At 57.4% G+C, this 18,408-nt stretch overlaps 2 protein-coding genes across 4 annotated transcripts in view; one reads left to right on the forward strand and one right to left on the reverse strand.

The window, feature by feature from the left end:
• Positions 1-4,991, forward strand: CUNH19orf25 (chromosome unknown C19orf25 homolog). The gene is made up of 2 exons (XM_040240182.1): positions 1-378; positions 3,560-4,991. The coding sequence occupies exons 1-2, from the start codon at positions 249-251 to the stop codon at positions 3,784-3,786; spliced, it is 357 nt and encodes a 118-aa protein (XP_040096116.1). The 5' UTR covers positions 1-248; the 3' UTR covers positions 3,787-4,991.
• Positions 4,952-18,408, reverse strand: part of APC2 (APC regulator of WNT signaling pathway 2) — a 24,852-nt gene continuing 11,395 nt past the window's right edge. For all 3 annotated transcript variants that reach the window (XM_040240171.1, XM_040240170.1, XM_040240172.1), the window contains exons 11-15: positions 15,712-15,851; positions 15,295-15,372; positions 15,039-15,155; positions 14,518-14,732; positions 4,952-12,025 (exon numbers count right to left, since the gene is read on the reverse strand). In XM_040240171.1, coding sequence (XP_040096105.1) covers positions 7,117-12,025; positions 14,518-14,732; positions 15,039-15,155; positions 15,295-15,372; positions 15,712-15,851 — 5,459 coding nt within the window. In that variant the 3' untranslated portion in view covers positions 4,952-7,116. The remainder of the gene's footprint in view (positions 12,026-14,517; positions 14,733-15,038; positions 15,156-15,294; positions 15,373-15,711; positions 15,852-18,408) is intronic.

The following is an 18,408-nucleotide window of genomic DNA, read 5'->3' on the forward strand; positions in this document are numbered from 1 at the left end:
AGGCCGACCGGAAGCGGAAGTGGCCTCTCGGCAGCTGTGGTGGCTGAGGACCCGCTGCCAGGTGGAGCTTCTGCTGGAAACTTGTCTTGAGTGGAGCCGGACACTGAAGCCCCAGACCGTGTGCTGTTCCGCCTTGGGAGGAACGAGGCAGGACCGGCTTCGCCGGGAGCGGGGCTCCGGAGCGTGTGTGGGAGTTTGCTGGGCGGCAGGAATTGCGCGGTCAACGTTCTTTTCTCCAGCCTGCAGGGATGGGCTCCAAGGCCAAGAAGCGCGTGGTGCTGCCCACCCGCCCGGCGCCCCCCACGGTAGAGCAGATCCTGGAGGACGTGCGGGGGGCTCCCGCCGAGGACCCCGTGTTCACCGCACTGGCCCGGGAAGGTAGGGGGAGCCCAGGCCGTGCAGGGGAGGGGCGGTCCCGAGACCCCAGCGAGAAGGGAAGCACCTGGCTGCTTTTGAGACGCACTAGCAGAGTTAAATGGTCAGGACAGAGACTGTCTGGCCCTACAGTGCCCAAAATACTTAGGTCTGGCCTTTTGCAGAGAAAGGGTGTCCACCCCTTGTTCAGAAGATAAACGGAGAACATTGACTGCAGGGGCCGACATACAGTTGTAGTCTGAATACTGTGTTTTCTATGAGGTTCGTTTATTCGTTCAGCCTTATTGAGAACCTCTTATGGGCCAGGTTCTATTCTAATCACTGAGGTGGTGAGGTGAGATCTGAACGTTGAAAGTCCCTGGGACTTCCCTGTCCGTCCAATGCTTAGGACTCTGCGATTCCACTTCAGGGAGCATGGGTTCAATCCCCGGTCGGGAAATAAGATCCTACATACCACGTGGCACAGCCAAGGGGGGAAAAAAAAAAAGATGAAAGTGCCTGTCCTCAGGCCATTCTAATGGGTAGAGAGGATCAGTATAAGGCTTGTGGGATGTCAGAAGGTAAGAAACACGTTGGGACTTTTTTGGGGGGTTCGTCTTTGTGTCTTTTTGTTTTTTTAAAATTAAAGTATAGTTGGTTTACAGTGTTAATTTCTGTTTTATAGCAGAGTTACACATACTCATTCTTTTCCATTATAGTTTATCACAGGATATTGAAAATCCTGCGCTATACAGCAGGACCTTGTTTATCCATTCTGTACATAATAGTTTGCATATGGTTATCCAAAACTCCCAATCATTCTTTCCACCATCCCCCTTCCCCTTTATGTTTGTTGTTCAGTCGCTCAGTCGTGTCTGACTCTTTGTGACCTCATCGACTGCAGCACGCCAGGCTTCCCTGTCCTTCACCATCTCCCAGAGTTTGCTTAAACTCATGTCCATTGAGTTGCTAATGCCATCCAACCATCTGATCCTCTGTTGCTCCTTTCTCCTCTTGCCCGGAATGTTTCCCAGCATCAGAGTCTTTTCCAGTGAGTCAGCTCTTTACATCAGGTGGCCAAAGTGTTGGAGGTTCAGCATCAGTCCTTCCAGTGAATATTCAGGATTGATTTCCTTGCTGTCCCTCCCCCTTGGCAACCACAAGTCTTCTCCTACGTCTGAGTCTGTTTCTGTTTCATAGATAAGTTCATTTGCATTATATTTAGATTCCACATATAAGTGATATCATACAGTATTTGTCTTTTTCTGACTTACTTCATTTAGTATGGTAATCGCTAGTTGCATCCATGTTGCTGCAAGTGACAATATTTTTGTGCTTTTTCACTGCTGAGTAGTAATCCATTGTGTATATATACACCATATCCTTTTTTTTTTTTCTTACCGTACCCTTTTTATTCCTCTTTATCCATTTATCTGTCGATGGACGTTTAGCTTGCCTCCATGTCTTGGCTGTTGTAACTAGTGCTGCTGTGAACATTGGGGTGCATGTGTTTTTTTGAATTGTGGTTTCATCTGAATATATTTGCACAGGAGTGGGATTGCTGAATCATATGGTACCTCTGTTTTTAGTTTTTTGAGGAACTTCAGTGGCTGCAGTAGCTTATATTCCCACCAACAGTGTAGGAGTGTTTACTGTTCTCTACACCCTCTCCAGCATTTGTTTATTTTTAGAGGTTTTTTTTTTTTTTTTTAATATTTATTTGTTTGGCTGTGCCAGGTCTTTGTTATGTCATGTGAACTCTTAGTTGCAGCATGTGGGATCTAGTTCCCTGACCAGGGTTTGAACCTTGGCCCCGTGCATTAGGAGCATGGCGTCTTAGCCAGTGGACTACCAGGGAAGTCCTTATTTGTACAGTTTTTAATGATGGCCATACTGACCTGTAGGAGGTGGTACCTCATTGTAGTTTTGACTTGCCTTTCTCCGATAGTGAGTGATGCTGAGCATTTTTTCATGTGATTCTTGACCATCTGTATGTCTTCTTTGGAGAAATGTCTATGTAGGTCTTCAGCCCATTTTTCACCTGGGTTGTTTTGTTTGTTGATATTGAGTTGTATGAGCTGTTTGTATATTTTGGAAATCAAGCCTTGGTCAGTCACATCATTTGCAGTTATTTTCTCCCAGTCTGTAGGCTGTTGGTTTCCTTTGCTGGGCAAAAGCCTGTGAGTTTGATTAGGTCCTGTTTGTTTATTTTTGCTTCTATTTCTGTTGCCTTGGGAGACGGACCTAAGAAAGCATAGGTAAGATCCATGTCACAGAATGTTATAACTGTGGTCTCCTCTAGGAGTTTTATGGTGTCATGTTTTATATTTAAGCCTTGAAGCCATTCTGGGTTTTTTTGTGTAGGGTATGAGAGAGTGTTCTAACTTCATTGACTTAACATGTGGCTGTGGGACAATTTGTTTTTAAATTAAGTAACAGTAAAAATTCTGTTCTTTTCTGCACATGGCCACATTTTACAGGCTCAGGAAACCCTTGTTGCTGCTGTGCTGGGGGGCTCAGCTGGGGACGTTTCTGTCGCCTGGAACGTTGTGTTGGATGGGGCCGCCTGAGGAACCACAGCACCTATTTATCCACAGCCCACAGCTGGGTCTTTGGCGGCTGCTTGAGCCCCAGCTTAAGGCTCACAGGCCTAGGTCCCCAGCACTTGGAGGTTGGGGCCATGAGGTGGGGCCAGTGCTGGGGCCATTCAGGGAGCAGGGGCTGCCCCTGCTGGCCTGTGTCTGCCTCTGTGTGCACCTGCACTGTGTGGCCTTTCCCACCTTGGTGTCAGGCAGGTGATAAAGTGATCTGCAATCAAATGCAGAGCTTCTGGCCAGTTTGTGGACAGGGGGACCAGGCAGAGCAAGGAGGACCTTGATGTGTGTCCATGGACCCTGGAGCCTGTGCCTTTTCTGCCCTGACTCCCCCCTTCTCCTGTACCCTTTAGGAAGTGTGGTCACTGGGAAGTGTGCATCCTGGCCTCTTCCCATCTCCCTGAGTGCTCAGAGTGCTGGTGAGAGCCAGTCTGCTCCGTGATCAGGGTCAGAGCCCTTTCCAGGAGCCAGGGCCCACCCCTTGGAGGGACTGTGGGTCAGTGGAGTCCAGCCTTTCCTGTGACCTGTCCCCTCCAGTCCATTGTTTTCTCTGGAGAGTAAACTGAGTCCTCTGGTTAATGGGCAGTGATGCTGCCATGTCCTGTCCGTAGACCCCCTGGGCCCCTCTGGGCGGGCCGAGGACGCCGAAGCCCAGCGAGAGCAGCTCTACTTCCAGAGCCGGATCTATGTGGCCATGAACCAGCGGCTGCAGCAGGCGGGTGCCCAGTTGGAGCAGAAGCGTGCAGACCTGCAGCAGGCGGGCGAGGAGCTGGAGCGGGACATCAGCCAGGTGGGCCAAGTGGCTCTGCCCGGCACAGCAGCCGCCTCCTTGGGATAACCCGGCCCACCGGAACCTCGAGTCCTCCACTCAGCATCTGGCCTGGCACACCTCACCTGACACCTGGCCCCTGGGTCCCAGAAGCAGGTTTCTGGCTCTCTGTTCTGCGGCCTAGACATGCCCTGGCACCCAGAGATGCCAGGGGACACAGCCTTCCCAGTCAGTGTGGGGCCCCACTGGGCATAGACCCCTCCCTGAGGATGGGATCCAGGTTGTGCACAGGCCCCTTGCCCTGAGGAGCCCAGACTGGACTTCCTTCAAGGGCAATCAGTCCATCCTCCCCTCCCTTCCTCTGGCGACCCTGCTTCACTGACCAATCAGACTGAGCAGGTGGGACCCACCCCTCTGGTTCTGCCATCTCCATGTGAACTGGGGGGGGCCCAGAGGTTCCAGAAGAGTGTGGGGGTGTTCAGTGTCCTCCCCAGCCCATGGTGGCTCTGGTTGTGTGAGGAGCAGTAGCCCTCAGGGTGAATGCCACCTCTCGGGGCCCCTGGCACTCCGTCTTGGGCCTGGGTGCTCCCCCAGGGCAGGCTCTCATCTGTCTGTCCCCTGTGGGATGCAGTCACATGAGGGTACCGTGAGAGGGTGTGGTAGTCAGTCCCCGCCTCAGCTCTCACCCAGTGCCCTCCCTCCTTCCACCTTCACCTGCAGACAGGTGGGCAGTGGGCCAGGTGAGGACCGTGAAAAGGGCTTTCACCCTAAGAAGGCAGTCCCATGAAGACCAGAGCAGCAGACCAGTGGGAGGTGATGAGCCCACTGAGTACCTCCGACAACAGTCCCCCCATGGGCCCCTCCTTTCTAGGGTCCCAAAAGCTCAGGGTGGCGCTGGGACCCCGCACAGCAGATAGAGGAGACCTCACATATCCCAGGAGGGAAAGCTATCTGCTTCACGCCTAGAGACCTTAAAACTGGAAACTTGGGGGCCCAGGTGTTGAGAAAGTGTGGATGCGGTGCCAGTAGAAGCAGTGGACCCCGAGCAGCCTCCTCATCCAAGGGAGGGCATTCTTGCACACGACAAACCCTTGTGTCAACGTCGAGTACACTTGGTTGTGGGGAGCGAGGCTATGCAGGCAGCACATGGACCCGGATGGAAGGCCTGCAAAGCCCCCTCCTGACCCCCACCCTGCCTCACCCCTCTGGAGACTAAGGCACAGCCAGTTGGAGTGCGATTCAACAGCTGTTTATTAAAGGTGCAGTGAAACGCCTGGCTCTGTGGCCTCCTTCTGCCAGGTGATGGCTTTACAGGTGGGGGCTGTACGTATTTACAGGTGTCCTGCGGCACCTGGGATGGAGACGGCGGGGAGGGGGACAAGCCAAGACAACCAGGCTCAGGCTGCGGCAGCGTGGTGAGGTAGTGCCTCAAAGTCAGCACCCAGCTTGCAGTGTCCATCTGCTCTGGGCCGAGGTCTGGCCTGGGTGCCCTGTGTCTCTTGGTCAGGGCTTCACATGAGTGTTTGGGGTCCTCGGATTTTGTTCCTCCAGGCTCCGGCCTCAGGCTGATTGTCCAGCAGTGGTCAGCACTGCCTCCTCCAGGAAGCCACTCTAATGAGGGCCTGGGGCTCCCACTAGCCCAACTGCTGCGTGGACCGCTGCTGCGATGGATGGAGGTGGCAGGGTGGGCACTGGACAGGATGGGATGGCTCAGACCCTGCCCCTGCCTGTGGAGAGAATGGCAAGGGACAGCCAGCCAGGAGGGTCCTCTGCCACCAGTCATAGCAGCCGACCTGCTCAACCCAGAGGTAGCTCTGGGAATTCCCATGGCCCACGTGGGGAAGCAGGCACCCAGTTGCCAGAGCACAGCCTGGGACTCAGTATGGGGGCTTCCACTCCAGGCACCCACTGCTTGGCAAGCTGGCAGCATTCCCCCATTTCCAGGGGTGGCTCGCCTGTGATGATGGGGTGCAGCATTCTGCAGCCCCCACGTTTGAGAAGGAGCTCAGAAGGCCACTCCCCCCTCCCCTTCTGGCTACTGACAGGATGGGAGCAACTGTTTGCAGAGATGTCTTATCCGCCCTGGAGAGGGTCTTCAGGGTCAGCAGTGGCTGTTCTAGCGCCTGCTCAGTCCCCACCGCTTTCCCAGGCTCGCTCTCCCCAGGAGTAGTGGTGCAGCCCTTCCTTCGTCCTGCTTCTGCTCCTGGCCTTCAAGCCGAGCTCTGGCCTGCCGGACGCAATGTCACAGCGTGTGTGTCTTAAGGAGCGGCAGCACGGCGTCCGACGGGGGCGGAGGCAGGGCTTCTTCCGCACGTCCTCTCTACCTGGCTCTGCTCCCCTCCTCCCAGAGAAGAGACAGGAACCGGCACACTGTCCCCGGCACCCAGAGCAGCTCGGCAGAGCGGTGTGACTGCAGATCCTTAGGGCGGCTGAGAGCCGGGCTCCTCAAGGAAGAAGGATGGGCTGTTCGGGCAGGTGTGCTGGCCCCTGGGAGGAGGCCACGCCCCACGGAGCCCGCAGATCCAGGGAAAAGGAGGCTCGGTGAAAAGGCAAAGACCTGGGACCAGGCAGGCGCCCGCGGGGACCACTTCCTGCAGAGCGCGGTCCAGGTCCCGTGGTCCAGGCCTGGCTACTGGGCGGTAGCTAGGCCCCGGCCTCCCCTCCGTTTCTCGCTCTCCTCAGCCACGGCCTGCCTCTCCTGGTTTCTTACGAGGGCTGCGGGGACGCCCTGTGTCCCCAGCGCCCCCGACCAGTTTCGGGGTGCTCTAGGCTCCCTGTGCGTCTCTGTCTGGGGTTGGGGCGGCCTTTCGGTCGGGCGCAGACACGCCCCTCCCGCACGCCCCCAGCTGAGGCCGAGACGGCAAACAAACCAGCTAAGCCGTAGTTAACCAATTACCCGGCCCTACCCGTAATTACAGGCTTTCTCCTGCGCGTGCGCAGCCAACACCGCCCCCGGGCTGGCAGGCTCCTGCTGCCGCCACCCTCCCAGCCCCGTCCCCACTTCGGCGGGCACTGTCATTCCCGCCCCCACCACCATGCGTTCCCCAGAGGGGAGGGGAACAAGTGTGGTGCTAATGTCGGGCCCGGCAGGGCCAGGAACCCAGAAGGGCACCGCTGAGGACGGCCCCAGCCAGGAGGATGGTCGCGCGGGCGCCGGGGCCTCGTGGGCGCCCCCTTGCGGTGACGCGCGCTCCAGCCCGCAGCTCACTTTCCTCCCGAAGCCTTCTCGGCTCAAAAGCAAGCGTCTACGCGTGAGTGCGAGGCCCGTGTGGGCAGGGGTGAGGCTTGGAGGGCGGGGCCCTGGGTGGGGGGGGTGGCAGGCGGGTCCTGGGACCACCCTCGGGGCAGCCAGACGGCCCTGGGCCAGGAGAAGATGCTCTGGAAGTCCAGTCCTGGCCACTATTCCAGGAGGCTGGTGGGGACGCGGGTGGGGGCCTTCTCCACGGCGGAGTCAGCGGTGGCCGCCACCATGGGGCTGGGCACGTAGTTGAAAGGGGGAACGCGGGCGGAGCGGCTGGGGGAGCCGTGCCGGCTGGCGGGGACGAAGGGGGTGGGAGCGGGCGCCTTAGCGGGCGGCCCATCCACGTCGCTGCCAAGAAGGGAGGTGGGGCCGCTGGCCGTGGGCTGGGGGAGCGCCCTGCTCTCCATGCTCGGGGACGTGCTGGAGTTGGTCTTCGCAGCCGCGAAGTCCTCAGTCTGGACCACGGCGTCGCTGGTCTTGCGCTGCGGCGGGCCGGCTGGGCCGTCCTCCGGAGGGGACCCCAGCAGTGGTAGGGCGCGGGCAGGCAGCGTGCTCCGCAGGATGTGCGGGACGTCCTCGTCCCGGATGCGGCGCCACGTGGTGCCCGGCGCGGCCACCCTAGGCAGCGGCCCGGCCTCCCCTGCGCTGCTGCGACGGGTGGCGTCCGCCGCAGGTTCGGGGCTGGTGGCATCCGGTCTGCGGGCCACGCTGATGTGGGGCAGGGAGGCGTAGCGCTTGACCGTCTCGGGCCCGGCTGCCGGCGTGCGGACGGGCAGGCGGGACGGGCTCTCAGAGCTAGTGCGCCGAGGCTGCCGCTCGCTGGGGCGGGGCCGGGCCGCGTGGGCCCGCTGGGGGGCCGGGGCCTGCCGGGAGCCTGCCCGCAGCTCATCACAGCGCGAGGAGCAGAGGAAGACAGCGGGTAGTGCGGGCCGGCCGCGGCAGGGCGAGGCAGCCTGGGTGGTCGGGTTGGTGGCTTCGGGTGCGGACAGTTCAGAGCGTCGGCGGCGCAGCAGGCCCGGCGACTCCTTGATAAAGGTCAGCTGCCGCCGGAAACCCGAGCGGTCGGAGGATTCACTGCCGCTGGAGCGGGCGGAGGCCACACGAACCAGGCCCAGGCGGCCCCCTCGGGCTGCAGGGCCGCCTTCTGTGCCCACCCGTCCCCTGGGGCCTGGCTCCAGGGCTGCCCTAGCCAAGGGCGGCGGCCCCCGCCTGGCGGGCCTCTGCATGAAGGGGATCCTCACGGGTGACTTCTGCGTCTTGTGCTGCTTGGCCAGCAGGGCCCTTGCTGGAGTCTTGGGCACTGGGGAGGATTTGGGGCCAGGCAGGGGCCCTGCAGGCTGGGCAGCAGGGGGTGACCTCCTGGGCAGAGGCTGGGAGGCCGGTGAGGTCTGAGAGGAACTTGATGACGGGGTCTTCGCAAGGCGGGCTGGTGGTGTGGCACTTCTCTGCGGGGGGCTGAGCGTTGACAGCTCTGAGATCTTGCCAGGCCGGTGCAGGCTCCTAGACCGCTGCTGCCCTAGGCTGGGGGCTTTGGTGGGGGCCGCCGGCTGCACGGGGCTGGGCGCTCCCATCTTTCTTGCCACAATGCGGGAACCAGGGGCACCTCTGGGTTGTGCCCGGGTGGCCGGGCTGGGCATGTAGATCACTGTATGTCCCCGGAGCACTGCTGGCACCCCATTTGGGGCCTTCTGAGTGCCACGTGGCTTCTCTGGCCCACTGCTGCGCTGGGTGAGGGCCCCTTCTGGTTTCTCTGGCCGCAGGGCACCACTTGCCTGGCGCTCTGCCCTTGGCCGACACCCCTTCCTGTGCAGGGTGGGCTGCAGGGTGGAACCCACAGACTGCCCTGTTGCAAAGGACAGAACGGAATCAGACTCTGAGGAGGCCTCGCGGGCGGCCGCCGCTGCGGCCTGGTGCAACCATGTGGCAACCGAGTTGGCGCCCTCCTGGATAGCACGCCACTCGATGCTGTCCAGGTCTGAGGCATGGTCTGAGCTGGCTGCCTCCTCACCGCGTTCCCGGGGCCCCTCTGCTGCACGCTCCTTTGGCTGGGCCTCTCGGGGTGGGCGGCGCCTTGGGCCAGACACCTGGGGCTGGCGTCTGGGCAAGGCTGAGCCGATGCAGCGCCGGAGGAGCTCTGCCTCGGCCCTCGGGCTGAGGGAGCCATCCTTCCTGCCCCCGGGGACCAGGTCCTTGGTCAGCCCTTGCTTGTGGACCCGGGGTCGGCTGGCCATGCACTCGGAGGGCTCAGGTTCACTGAGGGAGCTGGCGGAGGAGCTCAGGGAGTAGCACGGTGGTGTCTCATCTGCAATGAGGCTGGGCTGGGCCCGGGTGGGTGGTGCTGCCTTGGGTGCAGCCTTGGGCACAGCCTGCACCTCCTTCCTGGCACCAGCCGGGCGCTCCCTCTTTACCGCCCGGGGGATCGCGGATGCCCGCCGTGGGGGTGCTGCTGCCACCGCTGTGGCCGGCTCTTCATCCGAGTCATTGCCATAGAAACAGTACACAGCCTCCTCGGTGGGCGTTGTGAGGCACAGAGACTGCAGAGCCCCGTCCCCATGCTCCCGGCCTGGGCGGGAGCTGTCAGTATCCCTGCAGGTGCTCGGGGGGCGGCGGAGGGGCAGCTCCAGCCCTGCCCGGCTCCTGCCAGCCCCCTGGGGCTGCTCTGTGCTCTGGCCCATGCCCCCCACCCTGTGCCGCTGCCCAGCAGACTGCCTAGTGGAGGCGGCATGACCTGCGGGCTTCTGCCCATCCAAACGCCTACCATCCTTGGGGGGTCCCTGCAGGGTCTCGTCACTGAGGGAAGCAGTGCTGGAGAAGTTGACTGGAGTGCCCTCGGCCGAGTCAGTGCAGGAGTCATCCTCACGGGCCGGAGCAGGCACCAGCATGTAGACTGGCACGGGCAGCGCGCGGCGGCCAGGCACCAGTGCTGAGGCCACCTTGCGGAGCCGGGCAGGCACGACCCCACCCAGGCACTCGCGCAGCAGCTCCAGCTCCTGATCAGTGGATGCTGGCCCTTCCAGACAGCCACTGGCCTCGTCCCGTCGGCGGTGCCCCGGGCCTCCGCCTCCCCCACTGCCGCGCTCTGGGCAGGCAGGGGGCAGTAACCGCAGCTCCACATCCTTCTGCACGTAGAGCTCGTGTAGGGCCAGTGCGCTGAGGCTGGAGGCACACGAGAAGTTCTCGTCGGGCTTCTCCACAGTGAAACGCACGCTGCCTGCATCCAGCTCAGAGGGCAGCCGGCAGCGCTCCCGGCAGTCGGCGATGTCCAGGAAGCGCTTCACGTAACTCTCCCACTGAAGGCTGAACTGGGTGGCCTCCCGCTCGCCTGGTGGTGCTGGAGCCAGTGGCGGTGTCTTGCTGCGGCTCGGCGGCATGGTTTGCCCGGGGCTATCAGGCAGCTCACTGGGGCTGACTGTGCCACTGCCCAGCCCGCTGCATGGGTCACTGGGGATGGAGCTGGCAATGGATGGACTCTCGAAGCTGCCCAGTGAACTGACTGAGCTGCAGCGGCTCAGCACCAGCGGTGTCTCCTGCACACAGTTCTCAGAGGAGCTGGACGGCGTAGCATCTTCCACCCCCAGGCCCCGACCCCTCTGGGTCGCTGGGATGGCCATGGGCAGGGAGGCGGTCCCTGGGCCCCGCCAGGCCCCATCCAGCTCTGTCTCTCCAGGGCCAGACTCCTCCAGCCCCTCCAGAGACGAGTCGCTCTCATCTAGGTCCCCAGCCTCACTGGGCCCCGGGCGGCCAGCTGAGGACAGCGAGGACAGCGAGCTGCAGCGGGACAGGCAGAGGGGTGCCTTCTCGACCATTAGCTTCTCAGGCACACTGCTCAGGCCCTCTGTGGACAGCCAGGCCTGTTTCCGGGCCCCAGGGGCCAGGGACCCCACACCCACTCTGGTGGTACCCTCAAGCAGCGGCACGTGCTGGTAGGTGGGCGACAACTTGATGGTACGCACATGGGCGTCTGTGGCCTTGGCATCCCGGGCCTCAGGGTCAGCCTGGCCGTTGGGCAGGCTGAGGTCAAGCCGGCTGGGGCGCACCTGACCATGTGGGGGCCCCTCTCGGTGCTCGGCCAGAGCAGCCAGCGAGCAGGGCCGTGAGGGTTCTCGAGGACAGTGCCCATCACTGGTGCTACCGCTGTTGAGACTGTCATTGGAAAGGCTGGCGTGGGCTGCCTTGAGCCGCAGCAGTGGGTGAGCCCGGCTGCTGCCCGATTCCCGCCGCCCCACCTCGGGCCCCCTGCAAGGTGAGCAGGATTGGGCACGGCCTTCTCGTGGGGCCTCCTGGCCAGGGTCCCCGGAGCTGAGGCTGAAGCTGTCGTCAGATGAGGTGTGCAGGGCCGAGATGTCCTCTACCAGCCTGTCGATGCGAGCCACTGCTAGCGCCAGCTTGGCCTTGGCCCTAGCTGCCACGGCTGCCTCCCCACCGGCCTCCTTCTCCACCTCCAGGCCTCCTCGGCGGGTGGGCGGGGCTCGGGCCAGCGCCTGGCCCTGCAGGAAGGGGCTGCCCAGGAAGAGGGAGAGCACTGCGGGGCTGGCGGGCTCTGCGGCAGTGGCAGCAGCCGCCAGGGAGGGTGCATCGTCGTCGTCAAAACAGCCCGAGTCAGAGGCGTAGTCCTGGGCCAGGCCGTCCAGGTGGCGCAGGGGCGGGAGGGGCTTCTTGGAGGCGGCCTCGGCCTCCGGCAGGCCCTGTTTCTCCAGGTGGTCAAGCGCCTGCGCCAGGTGCCGTGTGTCCAGCTCGGCCTCCAGCGCGCGCTGCTTGCGCACATACAGGCTGGGGGCACAGGAGCCCGGGGAGACCGCGGTGGCTGCCGGCAGGTACTTGGCAGGCCGGTGAGCCAGCAGGTTGCGCAGCGCGGCGGCGCTGCCCATGGCGATCATCTTGTGCTTGGAGTGTACCAGGTTCCGCAGCATGCCCACGGCGCCCAGGTCCCACAGCAGCTCCTGGTCGCGGGGGCTGCGGGCCGACAGGTTCCAGAGCGTGCCGCACGCATTGCTCACTATGGTCAGACTGTGCGACGTCAGATGCTGCAGCAGCGTCTGCAGGCAATTGTGGTCTCGCAGCACCTGCCTGCGGGAGGCGGGGCGCAGCGCATCAGGCCCCGCCCAACCTGGACACCGCCCATCACGCTCTGCGGCCGGATGGGGCAAATCCAAACAGAAGATGCCCAGGTAACTTTGAATTTCAAAAACAAGGCTAAATTCTTAGTGTAAGTGTATTCCAAACATTGGATGGGATATACTTGTGCCAAAGCTTTTATTAATATCAAACTATTAAACAGTACTATTAACTCATTAATAATACTTGTTTAAAATGAAATTTAGTTAACTCATCTTATTAAAATTTTTATTCTATAATGGAGTATAGCTGACTTACAATTTTGTTATTTTTAGACGTACAGCAAAGTGGTTCTGTTATACCTTTATACATTCTTTCTCAGATTCTTTTCGCATCTACTAGGTTGAGTAGAATTCGCTGTGTTATACAGTAGGTCCTTGTTATTTTACATATAGCAGTGTGTAGTATATCTCACGGAGAAGGCAATGGTACCCCACTTCCAGTACTCTTGCCTGGAAAATCCCATGGATGGAGGAGCCTGGTAGGCTGCAGTCCATGGGGTCGTGAAGAGTCGGACACAACTGAGCGACTTCACTTTCACTTTTCACTTTCATGCACTGGAGAAGGAAATGGCAACCCACTCCAGTGTTCTTGCCTGGAAAATCCCGGGGACAGGGGAGCCTAGTGGGCTGCCGTCTATGGGGTCACACAGAGTCGGACAGGACTGAAGCGACTTAGCAGCGGTATATCTCATTATATACCTATACTAGAGATTTCTGTTTGTTTCTATTTATTATTAGCATTAGTAGTAGATAAAATGTTTTATTTTGCTTGATAAGACTTTTTTTTTCCTGTCCACTCCATGACTCGTGAGATCTTATTTTCCCCACCAGGGATGAATGAACCTGGGCCCTCGGTAATGAAAGCACCAAGTCCTAACCACTGCACGCCAGGGAATTCTCTACTGGGGTAAGATCGTTAGCACGAGTATATCCCATCTAATTGGAGACATGAATGGCAACCCACTCCAATATTCTTGCTTGCAAAACTCCATGGACAGAGGAGCCTGGAGGTCTATACTCCATGGGATTGCAAAGAGTCGGACACAGCTGAGTGACTAACACATTTACTTATCCCATGTAATATTTGGGATATACTGAAAATAGCATTGGGCTTCCCTGGTGGCTCAGATGCTAAAGCGTCTGCCTGCAATGTGGGAGACCCGGGTTCAATCCCTGGGTTGGGAAGATCCCCTGGAGAAGGAAATGGCAACCCACTCCAGTACTCTTGCCTGGAAAATTCCATGGACTGAGGAGCCCAATAGCATTGGGGGCTTCCCAGGTGGCGCTAGTGGTAAAGAATCCACCTGCCAATATGGGAGAGGTGGATTCAACCTCTGGATTGGGACCCTGGACAAAGAAATGGCAATGCACTCCAGTATTCTTGCCTGAGAAATCCCATGGACAGAGGAGCCCATGGACTGTAGCCCACCAGGCTCCTCTGTCCATGGGGTCTCAGGGTCAGACACAACTAAGTGACTAAGCACACACACACAAAGATAGTATTAAAGGTAAACAGAAATCTAAGTATTGTTTCTTAATGTTTTAACTGATAAAATCTTCAGCACAGGTATATCCTATACAATATTTGGGATATACTGAGATGTATACTTTTAAAAAGTTATGTACTTTCATACATCTTAACAGAAGCATTACTTTTTAGTAATATTAATAAGTGATATTAATAAAGAACAAGTTTTTATTACTGTTATTTAGAAAATTATGCATTTTTATTTTAATAAATTCATTTAAAATTCAGTATAAGTATGCAATATGTTACATAGTAGGAAATATGTTAATGAAGAATAGGTATTGTTTTACTTAATATTAATGAATATTTTAATAAAGAACAAGTATTATTAATGTTATTTAGAAAATTATGTATACTTTTACTGAGTTAATTTAAAATTTAGTACAAGTATATCACATGCAGAGTTTGGGATATACTTTTAAAAGTTATGTCTGTTCACATATTGAAGTATTGTTTATTGTTAATGTTACCTAGTAAGTTCCTTATTACATAGTGAATAACATTTTAATAAATAACAAGTATTATTAATATTACTTAAATATTATGTTTATTTCTACAAAGCTAGTTTAAAATGTAGTACAAGTATATCCCATGCAGTATTGGGGACGTATTTATACTAAAAATAGCACCTAGGGGGTCATCTAGATGACTCATTGGCAGGAGAAAGCAAGGCTTCCCCAGGAGTTTACTGCAGAGGGGGAGCTGCCAGCCCCACCCCAGTGCCCCCGCTCCCTCCCCCCCACTTCTTTACCCCCAGCCCTGCTCCAGTGCCCCTTACACCTCCTTCTTCCACCCCCCCAGCACCCCCCACCTTCCCCTGGCCACTTCTTTCCCCAAGCCCCGCCCGAGTGCCCCCAATACCTCCTTCCTCTGACCCCAGCATTCCCCACCCACTTCCCCCGCCCCCAGCTGACCTGTAGTCCTCTCGGGTGGCGATGAGGCTGGACACATTGCGCAGGATGCCGCCACCGCTCTCAATGATGGCTAGCGAGTTGCTCTGGCACTTGTAAGTCAGTGTGCTCACCAGGAAGCCCAGGGCACCATCCACCTGGCAGATGGCCGCCTTGTTCTCCGTGCTGTGCGCCGAGAGGTTCCACAGGGCGCTAAGCACGCTCTTCAGGGTGGACTCCTGGGTGCGGGTCAGGAGCGGCAGGGGGTCAACAGTGTGGGGGGACGACACATCCCACTCACCAGGCCCTCTCCCCGGAGGCACTCACATAAGGTACTCAGATGCATTGTCAAATTTAACAAGTAATGGAATCAGCTATGACAGGTTCTCTGAGCGGCAGTGTTGGAAGCCCCAGGTGTGGGCCCATTGCCAAGCAGTGGGTTGTCTGACTTGGTTTCCCCCTAGGTGGAGAACTCACCACCTGTAGCGAGGGCCTCCTGACTGCCCTGGCTGCCCCACCCCTCAGCCACCCCACCCAATGCCCACCTTGGTGGCTCGAAGGACGCACTGCATCAGGGCAGTCATGCTGCCCACCTCCCTTAGCACCTTCTTGCTGTTGATGTCGGCCCTCCAGGACAGGTTGCGCAGGATGCTAGACACGACCTGGGGGTGGGCCAGGGCGGGCAGGGTGGGCCTGGGCCAGGCTCCCACCCTAAGGCCTGCAGCAGCTGGCACATGGCAAAGCCCAGGGGATGCCCTTCACCTCCCCCCGTCCCCCAGTGTTCCCACAGCCTCCTGATACCTGGTGCAGCTCCTCACTCTCAGATGCCAGCTGGGCCACAATGGCCTCCATGCAGCCCCGGCGGGCGCACAGTGCAGCCTGTGGGGGGCACAGGGAAGTCATGCCATGTTGGGGGAACAGGTGGGGCGAGTGTTAAGCAAGCACTTGCAATGTGCTGGAGCTTGAACCCCACCCCCATCTTCACCACGATGGAGGGAGGGGAGCAGTCACTTCATTGCTCAGATGAGCCTGAGGCTCAGGCAGGTACAAATACTGGCCTCCCCCCAGCCCTCCATCCACAGCCGAGGCCCCCCAGTCCACAGGGCAGAGTGGCCAAGAGGACGCTGGTTGAGGGAGAAGCTGGGCCTTAGTCTCCCAGCCTGTCCCACAGTTCAGCGCTGCTCCGGGCCAGTGAGGCCGGCCCGCCCACCCAGGCACCTTGTTGGCGACATCCCCGAAGGTAAGGTTGGTGAGGGTCATGCCGGCGTATCGGCGCAGAGCCAGGTTGAGAGGGTCCTGGGTCATCTTGTGCATCTCATGGTCAACCTGCAGTAACTCTGCCACTGCCTGCAGCCCACCTGTAGGGGGACCCGGGAGTGCAAGGGTGGTCAGGTGCCCCCAGCCATCCCGCCTCACCGGTCACTCTACTATACACCCTCCCTTCTGTCCCACCCCCAATCTGCTCTCCTCAAGCCTACATTTGAAGCCTGACTCTGAGGACACCTCCTCCAGATAGCTGGCTGGCAGGCTGGCCCTTCCCCCCCCGGTGCCCTGTGCCTCCACGCCTGCCTCCTTTCCACCCTCAGTTTCCAGTCACACTTGGTCCAACTGCAGAGCCTTTGCATGCGCTATTCCCTCTGCCCAGGTGCTCTTACCCACTGTCCACCCCGTTTCCTGGGTCCCTTTCTGTTCAAGAGTCACTTCCTCAGGGAAGCCCCCCAAATTCCCAAACAAGAAGCCTCGAAACCATTAGATGGCGAGCCACTGAGGGCAGGGCAGGAGGCTGTGCCCCGCCACGTTCCCAGGACGGACCAGATGGCATATGCTCAGGAGCCACCGCTGATGGCCCCACACACAATCCTCTGTTCACTAGGACACGGGGTTCTCACGAATGTGGAGGGTGATGGTCAAAAGGTACAGGAACCCAGACACACACGGCCCTTCCCCTCACTCAGCAACAGGATCCTTCTCAGGGCTGTGAAGCGCTTTTGCTCATGAGCACACCAATGGGGGCCACCCTGGGGAGGGGCTTGGCAACACAAACCCACAAGCTTCCAAAGGGACCCTTTGTATGTGTGTGCACAGCAGAATGAGTCACGACACCCAGAAGATGGACAAAACCCAAGTGCCCATCACCAGATGATGGATAAACATAATATGGTCCCTCCACACCTGGGAGCATCACTCAGCCCTGAGAAGGAGAGAATCCCTGACACTCGCTACCATGTGGATGGACCCTGAGAACATGATGCTAAGTGAGAGAAGCAGACACAGGAGGACACACAGGGTGTGACTCCACTGATGGGAAACGTCCAGAACAGGCCGATCCACGCACATAGAGTGAGCTCTTGGTTGCCAGGGGCTAGTGCTGGGGGAGAGGGAGTGAGTGGTTAATGGGGACAAACTTTCAGTTTGAGAAAATATGATTTAAAATGGTTAGAACAGTGGGAGGTGGGAGGGAGGTTCAAGAGGGAGGGGACATACATATATATATATACACACACACACCTATGACTGACTCATACATGGCAATATATAGCAGAAACCGACAATATTGTAAAACAGTTATCCTTCAATTAAAAATAATTTTTTAAATGGTTAAAACAGTAAATTTTATGTTATATATGCTGCTGCTAAGTCGCTTCAGTCGTGTCCAACTCTGTGCGACCCCAGAGACGGCAGCTCACCAGGCTCCTCCATCCCTGGGATTCTCCAGGCAAGAACGCTGGAGTGGGTTGCCATTTCCTTCTCCAATGCATGAAAATGAAAAGTGAATGTGAAGTCGCTCAGTTGTGTCTGACTCCTAGTGACCCCATGGACTACAACCTACCAGGCTCCTCCGTCCATGGGATTTGCCAGGCAAGAGTACCAGAGTGGGTTGCCATTGCCTAATTCAAAGTTGAAGGGTTATCCAAAGCCTTTTTGCTTCTTAAAAATCCACTCCCAGGAACTCATATATACGTATAGTGGAATATTACTTAGCCACAAAAAAGAACAAAATATTGCCATTTGCAGCAACATGGATGCAACTAGAGATTTTCTGTGAAAGACAACGACAAAAGCCATATGATGTTACTTAATGTGGAATCTAAAATATGCCACAAATGAACCTATCTACCAAACAGACTCACAGACACAGAGAACAGACTTGTGGCTGCTGACGGGGAAGGAGGGAGCAGGAGGCTGGGGTTAGCAGACGCACGCTGTTATGTGCAGGCTGGATGCACAACAAGGTCCTACTCTGGCACAAAGAACCATATTCAATATCCTGTGATAAGCCATAATGGAAAAGAATAAAAAAAGAATACATATAACTGAATCAATTTACACCTGAAACCAACACATTATAAATCAACTCTACTCCAATAATAAATATTTACCATACTATAAATTAAAATGGAGAAATCTTACAACCCCAGAACACACAGCCCAGGGGTCCTCAGAGTAACAGTGCCTGTTAAATTGCACTGAACACACCATACCCATGAGAGGGGCAAAGGCAAATCATATCTTAACTTCATCAACACAAGTGGCCTTTCAGGCCTCCTGGAGGGGACTTGGTAACCCCCAGGGGTCTGTGGAACAGCCAAGAGAGGAAAGCCTCAAGAGCTGTGCCCTCTTGTAAAGTGGCCACTGCTCCAGATGCCCCCTGCCCTGCCCCAGAAAGGCTGCGCCCAGCTGCTCCCCCGCCCCTCATCCCGCGATGTCGGACCATGTGAGACCTTAGGGAACTTTTGAGTGCTCCAACCACCTGCCAGGTGAGAAGTATGTGCCTTATTTTGTATTAATTAGAGTAAAACAAAGCAGATGGATGTAATTTTCACCCTTGGTATTTCTGTTTCCAACATTTCAACTGACCTTCGTTAGGAAAAAGATGTAATATTCCCAAACCTAAAATTTCACAGGGTCGCCCTG

Source organism: Oryx dammah, unplaced genomic scaffold, assembly GCF_014754425.2.
Source record: "Oryx dammah isolate SB20612 unplaced genomic scaffold, SCBI_Odam_1.1 HiC_scaffold_5, whole genome shotgun sequence".
In the NCBI taxonomy this organism is placed as follows: domain Eukaryota; kingdom Metazoa; phylum Chordata; class Mammalia; order Artiodactyla; family Bovidae; genus Oryx; species Oryx dammah.